General features: G+C 43.3%; 1 protein-coding gene across 1 annotated transcript; it reads left to right on the forward strand.

Annotated features, from left to right (window-relative positions):
- Positions 1–864: 864 nt before the first annotated feature.
- Positions 865–13,665, forward strand: tnfaip3 (tumor necrosis factor, alpha-induced protein 3). The gene is given in 10 exon segments (XM_039784364.1): positions 865–1,153; positions 3,255–3,662; positions 9,290–9,480; positions 10,110–10,251; positions 10,836–11,006; positions 11,117–11,297; positions 11,548–12,536; positions 12,753–12,958; positions 13,174–13,333; positions 13,336–13,665. Coding segments are annotated over 9 exon segments (2,481 nt in total). The 5' UTR covers positions 865–1,153; positions 3,255–3,355; the 3' UTR covers positions 13,470–13,665.
- Positions 13,666–15,003: the final 1,338 nt, after the last annotated feature.

The following is a 15,003-nucleotide window of genomic DNA, read 5'->3' on the forward strand; positions in this document are numbered from 1 at the left end:
AGTTGGATAAGAACAGGAAGATACAACAAAAATTTTTTTGACGACAATAAATTTTTATTTTTTTTTTTTTTTATATAAAACAAAATATTTTTTTTTTTTTTCATTTTTTTTTTTTTTTTTTTAAAAAAAAAATTTTTTTTTTTTTTTTTTTTTTTTTTTAATTATTGTGAGTCTGGCTTGATTATACTTTTATTGCTGTTATTAGCAATAATAATAAAACAATTCTGATGAATTCTTCTGGTTGGACAACTATTGATTTTGGTGTCTTATCAGTTCATGGTGGCTGGGTACTTAAATGTGCATGACAAAATAAATAACATAATTAACTTACTTACTAACTTTTGAAAGAAAGACAGAAATAGATAAACACATTAGTTGAATGAGTCTTGCCACCCATGCATCCAGAGAGCCCACAGCTGCTTCTGAAGTGTCCTTGAGCAAGACATCAAATCCCTCTGAGCACCAGAAAGTATTTTTAACATAATTTCCTAACAGTGAAAACAGTACCACGTCATTATTGCAATGCATGCACGCATCCACACATTAAATAGGCCTACACAAGTAAATACACACATGCATACGTTCAATCTGCTAATCAAAGTCTACTCATCATCCATACAGTGATGAGTTTTTCTTTCGTTTTCTTGACTCATTTGCTGAGGCTGGTCTCATTGCAGGCTAATGATTTATTTCTAAGGCTGTCTCATGAAATAGAGAATGACGCGACCTGTCTGTCTCCCTCAGACGCTCCTTTGTGCACAGTAGGTGGGATATGCTTTTCAGTATTGAGTCAGACAGATAGAGACCCCCTGGCGGCTATGAGCTGTAACTACCCGTAAGGTTGTGAGTGTGAGAGAGAGAGAGAGAGAGAGAGAGAGAGAGAGAGGAAAATGGGTGGACGGAAAGTCCCCGTGTGGAAATCCCCTTGACTTGGGCTTTTTCCTTTTTTTGAAAAAACTATCATTAGCAGACGTGTGTACTCTTTTGAAAGGCTTCAAGCTGCGAAGGCTCTAAAATAGATCTGATACTGAAGGAAAGAGAAGGTTGAATGGCGCCGAGGACCGCTGCGGTGAGGCTGAGTGAAGTGGCTCAGAGAGCGGACTAGTCTGAGCATCCGGGTGGGCTTTGTTATTAGCCCCGACATATTACACAGGTAAGACACCCGTCCTCCCTCTCTGTGTCTCACTATGTGGACTACATTTCTTACTAAAGGGGGTGCGACTTGGTGGGTACATCACGTTTGGGCCTTGAGTAATGTGTGGTCGTGTTTCTGGGGACATAGAGGAAGCTTGAAGCCTGCTCACGACAGTGGCTTTGACAGCCATTGTTTACAAAGACGTCACCCTCAAGCGGATAACAGAGCATTTAAACTGCCAAATGTAGCATCGGCGCCGCTACACTGTATCAATACCCGCCGTGTGAGACGCGATTGAAGGCTACATTGTTTCAAAGGTAGTTGTCATTGGAATTACGTAAGCCTTAACGTCAGCAAAGTCTCCTGTTATTGTGTTTTTGTTTAGCCAGCCATCCTAAAGCTCAGCGTTTACCACTGTGCCACTGTCTCTCTGCCTAAAGTCTTCCAGTGGTGCAAACACATTAATTGTAACGCGATTAATGACTCGTGTCAACATGCTCACTGTGTCTAGTCCCCTGATGTGACTGACTAGCCATTTAGCATGGCCTAGTCTGTTGTTGCACCTGCTGCTGTTTGGGTAATAAAGGCAGAGAGGCCACTATAAGCAAAGTATGCAGGTGCTGTGATTGTGAATATAAACAGTATCCACTGACTAGCAGCTTCTAAACGGTTCATATATGAGGAAGTTGAAAAGTCAGCAAAACTCCAGGCCTACTTGCTGACCATCACTTTCTACTTCATGTGAGCTGAAAATGTGCTGACACGTTCTTCATTTTGGTTGAAATATGCCTTTAAAACCTCAAGAGAGGTACACTTAAGTAGGTCTGGGCAATATATCGATATTATATCGATATTGATATATGAGGCTCGATATCTTACATTTTGGATATCTTATTATTGTGATATGACAAGTGTTGTCTTTTCCTGGTTTTAAAGGCTGCATAACGGTAAAGTGATGTAATTTTCTTACTAGCTGTTTTTATTATTTGCCTTTACCCACTTAGTCATTGTATCCACATTATTGGTGATTATTTATCAAAACTCTCATTGTGTTAGTTGTGGAAGCACCAATAGTCAACACTACAATATTGCAGCAATATCGACATCGATGTATTTGGTCAAAAATATCAGGATATTTGATTTTCTCCATATCGCCCGTCAGCTCTACACTTAAGAAGGTACTCTACGTCAATACTTATACTGTCAGGTTGGGTATTAAACTTTAATACCTTTAAGTACCACCAAGCATATATAGTATTAAGTACTGAAAGTTAGCATTAAATGTTTGGCCATCTTGTTTATTTATCCTTCAAACTGACCTAAATCGGAAAGCTTTGCTAACTTTAGGCAAAATGATTTTACAGCTGCTTGTGTTAAGACAACATTAAGCAGTGACATATTGAGAGGTTAGATGGAAAAATAAATGTGTATCTTTCTCAGACTATGATATTGAGTACAGTATCGGTATAACTCCGGTATAATAATGGCACAGGTATCAAACCTTTATAAATCAAATCAGCATTTATTTGTCACATATACACAATCATACACAGCACAACAGTTCACAGTACAATGTGCCATGTTTTTTTTTTCTTCTAACACTTCCTAGCCCAAAGCCTTAATGCAGGCTGGCTGTTTTGTCCTGTGGAGAAAGGTGTTGGCGAGGGAGGAGGCCTTTGGACAGTCAACAGTGTGACCTTCCCAGCAGCCTGGGAAGCCCTGGGTGGCCTTCAGTTCAAGTCTGGAAAACACCAGTTTATTGTTATTGGGTTTATTGGCTTTGAACTCAGTGAGACACTGGGTCGCCCTGTTTGGGGAAACTTAAAAACCATTAAGTCTATAAGGAAAATTCAAATATCAAACAAGAATACAAAGGGTTCTTTGTGTACTTTTATTCCATTTGGCCCTCCAGAATCTTAAGTGAAAAAGCACCAAATAGTTTTCACAGTGGGATGATCCTGTGTGTTGGGTGTTTTCCCGAACAAACTGCAAATTAAGTTGTGCCTTAAGTCGCAATTAATGAGGAAGGGGGATCTCCTCTGAAAAATTCCCACCAGTCCCGACAGTCTGTTCCCTTCTACTGTGAAATAACATATCCACTCCCCTTCTCTCCATCCAGTTTCCACGTTGTTCGGTCAGCGGTGGTTGGTGCCTGCCCTCCTTTCCTTCTCCTCGTTCCTCTTCCTCCCCTCCTCCCATCCACCTGGCCACTCATCCGCCATGTCGCAGGGTCAGAACTTCCTCCCCAAATTTCTGTTTGTCTCCAACCTGCTGAAGGCCGTGAAGATCCGTCAAAGAGTGCCCAACGACGTGGTGAAGCCGGCTGCCACCAGCGGCCTGATGCACCACCTGCGGGGAATGCACCGTTACACGCTGGAGATGATTGCCATGAACCACTTCCCACAGGCCTTCAGGGAGGTTGTGCAGGCCGCCATCCTGGACCGAGCCATGCAGGCCTCATTGGAGCAGGAGAAGAAGCTCAACTGGTGTCGGGAGGTGAAGAAGATGGTACCCTTACGTACCAATGGTAAGAAAGATTTGATGATGTTTAGGATTTGTTCTGGAGTCCCCAGTAAACCAGGTTTATATGATTTTTCTTACTGAAACTCCATGCATTTTGGTGAGGTTTTGGGATGTTTTATCAGAAAGTGGCAGTTTAAATTTGTGATATTTTTGGATTATTTCATGAAAAAATGCTGTTGGAGCAGGAGTTTTTAGTGGCCTTTAATGTAAAGTTCAGGAACAATTCAACAGCTTGGTCACATAGCTGAAGTCAAACTTTTGTTCCTTGATTTCAGGAACTGTAGTGATGTTCATTGCTCAGGGCGGAGGATGTGTTTTGCTTTGGTTTCATTTTCTATGATAATGGAGGTGCATGTTTATGAGTCAGGGCTATTTGATATGTAAATTCTGAGATGTCATTACTCACAAGCAGAGTTACTGTAAATGACAACAATTGAGGGACACAGGTTCCGCTTTCACATACACTCATTTAGCAGCCCCCTTGGTTTTACTGTGCGTTTGAGTTCAGTCAGACCATTTCTAAGTCATGTTTTCTGTTACGTGGATGTTGTAACACGGGAACATCCCAGGGTCGGCAAACATTCAGACCTGGGCCGGATTACTTCTGATCATAGCTCTGTACTGGGAAATTCTCTGGCGTCACTCACAGGACTGTTATTTACGGTCGATGATGTTTCAGACCTAACTATTTCCACAGTTTTTCATTTAAACCTTCGGGGTATGTCCCCTCTTTCTCTGTGTGTGTGTGTGTCTGTGTGTGTGTGTGTGTGTGTGTGTGTGTGTGTGTGTGTGTGACTTGAATAATTTGATTACTAAAAAACCTCGATGCAAAAATGATTTGCCTCGAAGCTTTGTTTAATCAATGTTACCAACGTCATATCGCTCACGGTGTTTCCCCACGGATGATTATTACTGTCGCACCCCGGGCTGATGCTGCTGGCGACGCATGCCATGAAGACTGACGGCGCAGATTACAAAATGAAGAAAGAGCGTAAATAGTGAGGGGCTAAGAGAAGAGACGGGCTGGAGAAAACGACAGAAAGTGTCCAAAGTTTGGAATCATTTCAAACGTAATTAAAATGAAAACTCTATACAGTGTGTACTACTGCAAAATCAAACTAGCTTACCACAATAATAGCTCAACGTCAATGCTTCAGCATCTCAACAGAAAACATTGAGTCTAACTTAATCATCCATTCCACGAAGCAGAACCGACAAAAGTAACCCCCAATTTCCACCAACTGCGGAACGTCTGCAGATCCGCTCCAGAACGGCGGCGGAGTCATTAGGTTTCCATTAAAGTCAGTGTGTGTATTTTCACTGACTGTGGAACGGCTGCGTTCCGACTCCGTCCCAGCTCCGGCGATCCGCAGCCCTCCAGAGGAGATACGCAGAGCTTCTATTTTTGCCGGACGCCGGAGAGCTCCGCAGCAATTCAACACAATTCAGATTGTGCGGGACAGGAAGTCGAGCACAGAAGCAAAATAAAACATCCGGTTAATTTTCAAAATAAAACACACCGTGCTCACAGCGGATCATATTTCCCTGAACTACACCTTGAAAACACAGCGCAGAGTTGTTTTCCCCCTACTCCTCTGGATGGAAACAAACTGTTGTTGGTTTTGTGGTTCTATTCTACGTGAATTTGCGGGATCTCGTGGTTCCTCGTGACTTGTCATGGCCGTAGCCGTTCCGCAAAACAAATCCGGACCTGGTGGGTATTGAAGGACGGCGGAGCACGGAGTCGACACGCAGCAGAGCCGATCCGCAGCCGTACCGCAGTTGGTGGAAATGAGGGGTAAATCACAGAGTTGTCTGGACGATGAAACTACACCAAACACAACCACTACCAAATACAAAGACAAGAAAATGCGTAGGGGTAACCAATGTGACGACATAGGAGCGGCGTAACTATTTATACTTGCGCGTGATGGTTCTAGTTGCAGTCTTCTCCTGAATAGAGGTGTCGCTAATGAGGAAAGGCTACCGACTTTGCTATTTCTACGGACTAGAAGAAGAAGAAAAACGTAAACAACGGCAGAACTGGCAGCCGCATTGGCGTCAATGTTTCGATTTGATTCGATGACCTACTTCGTCGGATCACACCTTTCATTCACCATAAAAGAACTCACCTTAACCCAGTAAGTTTACAAGAGAGACTTGCAGTCACTCTGAGAGTCCTGGCATCAGGTTGCCCTCAAACTTGTCCATGCTTCCTGTTTCCGCTTTGTTGTGCGCCACTGAAAAAAATAGAGTGGTGCGCGACTGTAAAGAGGCCTAAGTGTAACAGAGATGTGTAGCATTGTAATCAAATATATAAATGAAAATAGGTTGAGTATAGGTAGTATATAGGTTGAAACTTGTAGTTCTGAAAGTTAAGTTTCACAACTTAAGGTAATGTTTATGTATGTTTTAATGTATGCCTTAGTTTGAGGTTGTTATTGCATTTCAGAAAATGTTTTCTTTAAAAACAATGTAATATGGCACTTAAATGCACTTAATATGTTTAGATTTTTGAGAGATGATATTGTAATCAATGTAGGCAATAACAATGTTGCTTTTTCCAAAAATTAAACCAAACTATTGTATATTAGTGCTCTTCAATAAAACAAAAGTATTTCTTTTCTGATTACTCGATTAAACGATGGAGTGATCGGTAGAATACTCGATTACTAAAATAATCGATAGCTGCAGTCCTAAACTTAAACACATCTGGTGTGCACATCACACTCATGGTCTATTTTTAGATGAGCGGGGACAACTTTTTTTTGAAGGGAAACATCATCCATAGCATTCACAGCAGAAGAAGGAAGCGGAAATCAAGTTGGGTTACAAATTTGTCATGTGAGTTTCCAGAGGAAATAGTTTATTTCTTTCTCATAGAAGGCAATTAACACTTAGCAGTGAGATATACCTATTTCAGAATTTACTTTGAACAGTTACTAGATGGATGAGGAACTTGCTGGATGTTTTGTTTGTTGTGTCTTTTATTTTTTATTTTTTTATGAGGGTCCCTGCAGAAAGACCCCTGAATTCTGCTGACAGTGACCTGGATGGAAATTTCTGGCTTGTAAAGATGATGTCATAAAGATGAGACAGAATTTAAAGCCAGAGAGTCTAACTCTGAAGGACCCAGATGTGACTTTGAGCAGAGGACGGACAACACACACACACACACACACACACACACACACACACACACACACACACAGGACTCAGCAGACAGACACACATACAGAGAGTATATGAGAGAGCTGAAGTCTGTCAGTGAACATCCAGTCAGAGCAGGTTTTATTAATCAAGCTTCTCAGAGTCATAACACTGTTAGTCTACATGTTGTCTGGGATATAAATTTACTCATTAGCCCACAATCTTTTTCTTAGGTCATCATCTATGGGAATTTACAAAACATAAAAATAATTTCAATCTTTCCTAAATCTAACTTAATTCCCAGGCTAGAAGAAATACAACTGACCATCATAAAATCAAAACTGCCTCATAAAAGTTAATTCCCCGGCAATTAAAAATAGCGGGGTCATATCCGTTTTCCTGTTTCATGCAACTTTTCCACCCAGTGAAGAAATGCGTCATTGAAATTCAGTGCATCTTCTGTCCTGAATGTCCAGGGCCCATCCAAGGGTTTTTCCCAAACAGCATCCCATGTCTGTCATGTGTCCTTAACAGGCAGGATTTGTTCAGCTACAATACACTGACTCTACATAGTGTAGTAGTAGAGAGGACACACACACTGCCACAGTGTTCTGCCTTAGTACAGATTTATCTTCTTAATGTGGTATCATAGTACTAAAGCAGAAGCAAAAATAGTCTTTGTCAGGGCTTGTTTTGTTGGGCTGGTCTCTCTACACAGCTTGCAGACAAACAGTGGGATAGTGGGTGATGTGTGACACAAATCTAGAGCCCCATTGGAAAGCACAACATTGCCAACTTGTGGTTAGTGTCACCTGGATGGCAAACCGATGAGGATTAAGTCCGGTCCTACACTGTTGTGTTTTCAAGAAGTGTCCCAGCTTGCCACAGAGGAAGTGTCTATATTTAGATGGATGGGACCAGCAGACCATCTTTCATCTTTAGTCGTGTGTTTTTGTGCACTTGAGGAACTGATTATGACGTGTGTTTGGGCTTTTATGTTTTTGTTGAGAGTGATGCCATAGCGCCAAACATGTAACAATAGCCAGCTAGCCTGAAATAGAGGCGGATGTTTTTTTTTTTTCAAAGTACAGTGAAATGTTCTTTCGGTGTAATGAAAACAACTGTATCTCACATTACAGTCGTCTCGCACCACAGATAATATGGCATGACACTTACACCTTTTCTTAAGTGTGATTTAAATAACTTTTCTTGTGTAATTTTTTTTTTTTATGCAGCAATATTATACAAAGGTGTATACAAATGACACAGACGGGGGAGTTTCAAATGACATAGTTATAAAGTGATTTTGTGTGTCTGTGTGTGTGGGAAGTATTGCCAGGTAAACATTACTGAACAGATCATAAAGGTAGACAGAATAATACACATTACGGTACATTTGTATGCGTTTGTGTATGTGAGTGCACGTTATCTCAGCTCTCATTAATCACAGCCTTCATCAGGTGTTGATAGCACTAGTTAAAAAGATAACATTCCATCCTGTCCAAGCCACACCCCGGTGGAAAGTCCAGGACCAGCTGAGTAGCATTGATGAGTTGGGAACATAGGAGGCGAACACGCACACAAGGCAGAAGTTAGCACAGGGAAATTCCTGTGTTTAGTGTGGCAACAGGGTTTTTGAGAGCGGCACACACTGACAAACATGGGCTCTCCTGTTTCACAATGAGAAAAAGACCCAGCGTTGCCGTAGGAGACTAAATAAAATTCCAGGGTTTTTAGTTGCTCATGCTCTCACACACACACGTTCTGTTTGAGAAACTCTTTATCTGTACGGGCGGTTAGTAGAATATAAAGGAAGCAGTTTTCTTTGACATTAAACGAAACAACAAATTGTCTCAGATTTTCTGGGTGGATTAAAGTAGTGAAGGAGCTGCATTTTTTTATTTTTTTTATTTTACCTTTATTTAACCAGGAAGAGACTCATTGAGATTAAAAATCTCTTTTTCAAGAGCATCCTGGCGCAAAAACACCAAAAACATAAAACAACTGACACAGCAAATTTTTCAAAGTCAACCACAATCCTAAACACATCAGGCAAAACATCTGCAGCAAAATGTATTTCAGGTAAATTAAGGGCGATTTTTCTCAGGCCTGCTGGGTAAAAGCCGAGCTTTGTGTGTGCGAACTTTCAGACATGTGAGCTTCATATAATAGTCTAGACACCAGATAGTGCGATAGCTGACCCGACGGCCTGGAATTCCCCTGACTTTTGTTACGTGTGTGTGTGTGTGTGTGTGTGTGTGTGTGTGTGTGTGTGTGTGTGTGTGTGTGTGTGTGTGTGTGTGTGTGTGTGTGTGGCACACTGTAATTGTCTGTTGTGTTTGCTGTGTACACTCACTGCATTTGCATGTGCGTGTGCATGTGTCACTGCACAATTTTATAAGTTTGTGTCCCTTGTACAAAATCAACTACCCACAGTTTTAATATTGTATGTGTTGGCCTGCCTCTTCTGTGTGTTAATAGGAGATGGGAACTGTTTGCTCCACGCAGCCTCTCAGTACATGCTGGGCGTTCAGGACACAGACCTGGTGCTTCGGAAAGCCCTACATGGTGTTTTGAAAGAGACAGACACTGGCGTCTTTAGAGCTCGCTTCCAGGCAGAGCTCCTTCAGTCCCAGGAGTTCACCCAGACCGGACTCCGATACACCACCATGGTATGAAGATAAGATTAGGTCTATGTCAAAAGTCTTTTTCACCACTTTGCATTAAAGGTCCCATGACATGGTGCTCTTTGGCTGAAATTCAGTCTTTGTGCAGAATTACAGCCACTAGAGCCAGTCCCACAATGAGCTTTCCTTAGTATGTGCCATTTCTATGTCTGTAGCTGCTGGAGGGTGGGAGTGTGGCCTTGACCAACTGCCACTTTGATCGTTTGAAAGCCATGATGTCTCTCTCTTTCTCATGGGTGGGCCAAATTCTCTGGGCGGGCAAAGCAGAGAAAGGGGGGGTAACCTTGCTCCTCATGACCTCATAAGGAGCAGATTCCAGATCGGCCCATCTAAGCTTTCATTTTCTCAAAGGCAGAGCAGGATACCCAGGGCTCGGTTTACACCTATCACCATTTCTAGCCACTGGGGGACCATAGGCAGGCTGGGGGAATGCATATCAATGTTAAAAAACCTCATCAAGTGAAATTTTCATGCCATGGGACCTTTAAGATTATTGCTAGAGGGCAGAAGCCTGAGCTAAAACATACACCTTATATGTACTAGTGTGAAAAAAAAATGTCTTTTGCATCCTTGTATGCATTTATATCCTAACTCCTTGTGTGTGTGCTGTCCAGAACTGGGAGGAGGAGTGGGAAAAGATTGTGAAGATGGCGTCCCCGGTCTCCAGTAGTAATGGCCTCCAGTTTGACTCTCTGGAGGACATTCACATCTTCGTCCTCTCCAACATTCTCCGCAGACCCATCATCGTCATCGCAGGTACTTACTTTTTATCATCTAAAAGTAGGTTTAATGGTCCTTGTTAGCCATTGGAGACTCGCTGGTCTTGTTTCAACATGTCTTTCAGTGATTAAGAGGGTGAAGGTATCTCCTTCCACATGCCTCAACATTTTGCTGTTGTTTTAAAGTCTTCATAGTGTTTGATTTTACAGTATCACCTCCCATCTTTTTTGGTTAGTGGATGTAGAGTGGATATTAGGCTTTATAAACTATGGAGGGTAAATATGCTAAAACTTGTTTTAAACTATATTTTAATTTCCACAGATGTTGTTCCAATGCACTTAATTAATTAGCAAAATATATACATTTCAAAGGGCGGTGACCAGACATTTTAAAGTTCTTTTTTGTTTTGTCTTACTATGCACTTGTGACACTTTAATCGAAGGTTTCTATCATTGCTACATTATTCATCAAAATCTAAAAACACAAGCACCTACCTCCTTCCAGAAGCTGAAACATGCTAACAATAAGTCCTATAAAATGTGTACTAAAAATATATTTAACTTGTTTTTGAACAATTCTTTTTGACTACAGTAGTAATTAAATCACTGTCCTTTCAACAGACCAGGTGGTCAGGAGTATGAAATCTGGCTCCTCCATCTCTCCTCTGAATGTGGGTGGGATTTATCTGCCGCTACACTGGCCGCCCACAGAGTGCTACAAATACCCAATAGTGCTCGGCTACGACTCCCAGCACTTTGCACCCCTCATCACCATCAAAGACAGTGGTCCAGGTAGGAAACACTAAGAGACAGGTGATAATGGAGCTGACATGACAAGGAGGCCTGATATGAAGTTGCTCATGTTTTTATTTCTATGTAACATCTTGGTCTGAATTTCCCAGAGATCCGAGCAGTACCGCTGATAAACCCAGGACGAGGGGGCTTTGAGGAGCTGAAGGTTCACTTTTTAATGCAGAAAGAACAGCAACAGAAAGAGAGGCTTCTCAAAGACTACCTGCTACTGATAGAGATCCCCGTCATAGGCTTAGGCTACGACGCCACACGGATCATCAATGCTGCACGGTACTTACGATTATAAGCTCTGTCTGAGGAAAAAGTAAAACAATTGTTATCCTAGTTGTATGTCCTGTCTACAGTGTTAAATGCAGTTTTCTACTTATTTTTTAGGTTGATGATGATAGATATTTTATTACAACTGGTTTAACTTCTTGAAAACTAATTAGCACATAGATGACAATAGCTATATTAACCTAAAATTTAACTGAAAGAGTACAGTTAAGTTAAGAACCACATTGTATGTTTCTGTTCTAAGGCTGGATGAGGGCAACCTCCCTGAAGACATGAACCTGATGGAGGACTACCTGCAGCTTGTCAACCATGAGTACCAGCGCTGGCAGGAGGACAAAGAGCAGGCATGGGCCGCCCAGCCGCAGCGCCCACCGCCCTTCTCCGTCTCCCAGCTCTCTCTCATCGAGATCCGTTGTGCCACACCACGATGCACCTTCTATGTCTCTGTGGACACCCAGCCTCATTGCCATGAATGCTTTGAGAAGCGACAGGCCACTACTGGTGGAGGAATGAGGATAGAAGGGGTGGTGCAGACCAAGGGAGGAGGGGTACAAGGTGTGGTAGGGGGATCAGAGACTGAGGTTAGCTCCAGGGGAGCCAGAAGCAGCAGTCCCCCATCCTCCTCGTCTGGGCGAGTGGTGGTGATTTCCAGCCCTCGCTCAGCCCCACCCACCGCTCCCAGCCTCAGCCTGTACAGTGAAACTCATGCCATGAAGTGCAAGACACCCGGCTGCCTCTTCACCCTAAGTGTGGAGCATGATGGACTTTGCGAGCGCTGCTTCAACTCCAGGCAGAACCATGGACCCCCTGGAGCTGGAACAGCTGCTCCAGGACTCCCAGGCCCCAATGGGGGGCCTACAGTCCCACACCCAGCCCAGGGCTCTGGCTGGACGCAGTGGGGTGGCTGCGAGACAGAGACAGAGCGCTGCAGTATGTGCAGACAGGAGGCGTTCAGGATATTCAATGGCCTGTGCCCACCCTGCATGCAGAGACAGCAGCCTCCAGAGAGGGGAGAGCCACAGCAGAACAACCCCAGGACTGAGGCTTCGTCTTCAGCTTGGACCCAGGCCAGGGATACTGAGCGGCCGTGCCTCACCATAACCCCAGGGCACACCTCAGCCTGGCAAGCCCCTCTGGCCCGGCCTTGTAAAAGATCTGGGTGCCAGTTCTTTGGGACGCCAGAGAAGTTGGGTTTCTGCACTATTTGCTACGTAGACTATCAGACCAACCACCGTAAGTCCTAAACTGGAAAACTTATTTCATGTTACAGGGCTTTTAAATAGAACATGTCTTATCAAGGCCTTAAAGTTATTTTAAACAAAAGTCTTAGTCAATTTGTTTTGCATTGTATGAATTGTGTAATATTTAATAAAACAATATATATATATTTATTCACTGAAATGTTAAATCATATGGGACATTGCTTATATTGGCCACTGTCTGTTCCAGACCTGACCCCTCCCCCTGCCCCGGTCCAGAGCCGGCATGGTGTGGAGACAGGCTTTCAGAACACCTCACGGTGTCGTGGGCCTGGGTGTGGTGCAGTTGGCAAGGCAATGTTGGAGGGCTACTGCGACAAGTGCTACGTCAAAGAGCAAAGCACACGGCTCAACCAAGTGGCACATCGCACACCACACTCCCCTCCTCTGGTCATGGTAGGTCTCTGCCATACCTACTTAACTGATTCTCTCTTGCTGTACTTCACCTTTGTCATCTGTTGTTTGTGTCTTATCCTTCTTTTGTTTGTCTTCTTTCTACTTGATACGTAGAATGACTGATAATATCATGCTGGTCCACAGTTGCCTTTCAGTTGCCAATTGACCTTTCTCCTCTTTCTCTTTGCTCCCCCTCTCTGTCTCTGTACAAAAAGCGTGACCGAGCAGCCAAACCCAGATCTTCGCAGCAATCCCAGACCCAGACCCAGACCCAAACTCAGACTCAGACTCAGACTCAGTGCCGGCGGAGTGGATGCAGTAATGTGTCCCCGGGTTGCACAGACCTCTGCCCAGAGTGCCACACACGTGGGCAGGGCAGAGGAGGGCACAGGCACCTAAGGAAAAGTCCAAGCAGCGGTGCAGGACGCAGGGCTGTGACCACTACGCCAACCAAGAGAAACAGGGCTACTGCAACGAGTGTGATCACTTCAAACAGATTTACCGCGGCTGACCACATACGCACCCACGCACGCAACGATGACACATCACTAGCACGCTAGAGCCGCTGCCCTGTTGTGGGCGCCCCATGCCAGTCAATGCACCTCTGATACTAACTAACCAACTAACTAACTAGCTAGTAACTAACTAGTAACCTTATGGCCTGAAAATCAAACCCCCCATGTAGAATGTGAAGAGAGTGTGTGTACGTGGGGCTGTTGTATGTGTGTGTGTGTGTGTTTGCAGTAGACATGGCCTCCAGAATACCTCTTTGTGCAATTATTATCATCTGATGTGCCCTGTGCACTTACACGGTGAGAGGTTTGGCTACATGTCAGAGCAACTGACTTAACTCTTGTGTACAATATGTATTTAGAGGTACGTAGTGAATCGTGCCGGACAAAATGATTGTATGTTGACATAACAAGAAGCATCTGACATTGCTTTCTAGACCACAGCCAAGGATTTATACCCCCTGTCTGTCTGTCTGTCTGTCTGTCTGTCTGTCTTAACCCATCTGTGTATCTGTCTGCCTGTCTGTCTAGCATTTGCTCTGTAGAACGAGGAACGCAGTAGTTGGGAAAGCCCAGCAACAAATCTGTGGAAGTAGTTAGCAGAAGTGAGCCAAACTGGGCCAAAGCAAAACGTGAAATGCTTGAAACAAAATGAAATTGTATACACCATTGTTTAGCTTAGTTCTCCAAAAACAATCATGTATGTCCTCCCATAACAGACAAAGATTTGCCAAGAAAGGCTCTTGCAATCAATATTGTAAAATTATCAAGAACACATTTTCTTCCATTAGTCATTCAATAGCAGTGTTAGTTTATATTTTTGAGGCAAATTAACGTTAGTATTGTTACTTATCTGTTTTTTAAAGTTAAAATTGTGAATTGCTTTATATGGAACGTATGAACGGACCATGTATTTAAACAGTGCAAGACAGACAGGGCAGGCCCCTGCTAGTTTTGGTGCTACATGTACAGAAATACAAGCCTCTCCATTGTAGCCAACATGCTGGCAGTGTCAGCGGACAGAAGGCAGAGAACACAGTCAAGACAGGACTCATTCTCTTTCTATGCCTCCTGTCCCTCCTCTTATTTCCCCTCTTTTCCTCCAAAACAGATCTGTTGCCTTGGATGTTGTTTTCCTGTTTACTGACCACTTAAGCACTTAGAAATGCATAGACACATACCTATACATGTGCACACAAATGTAGTAGCTCCAGTCCTGTCAGAAAGGGATTGCCAACTATAATGAGAACTGAGAACATAATGACGGGCGAAGACAGGACGATTATCCACCTTACCACCACATGTGCATGCATTTGCACACACATGCACATGCAAACACAGCTCTGTGAGATTGTATGCGCCCCACCCCAGCCTGAGGTGGTATGTAGGTAAACAAATAGAAAAATGCATTCCTCTGCTCCACCCCACTGGATGTGCCAAGGCGACAATTTCAAAACTTTAGAGAGCAATCCCATTGCCTGCTTTGGCTAATCTTGTTTATCTGAATGTGTTTTGTGCTGCTGCTACAACAGC

Source organism: Perca fluviatilis, chromosome 19, assembly GCF_010015445.1.
Source record: "Perca fluviatilis chromosome 19, GENO_Pfluv_1.0, whole genome shotgun sequence".
Classification (NCBI taxonomy): domain Eukaryota; kingdom Metazoa; phylum Chordata; class Actinopteri; order Perciformes; family Percidae; genus Perca; species Perca fluviatilis.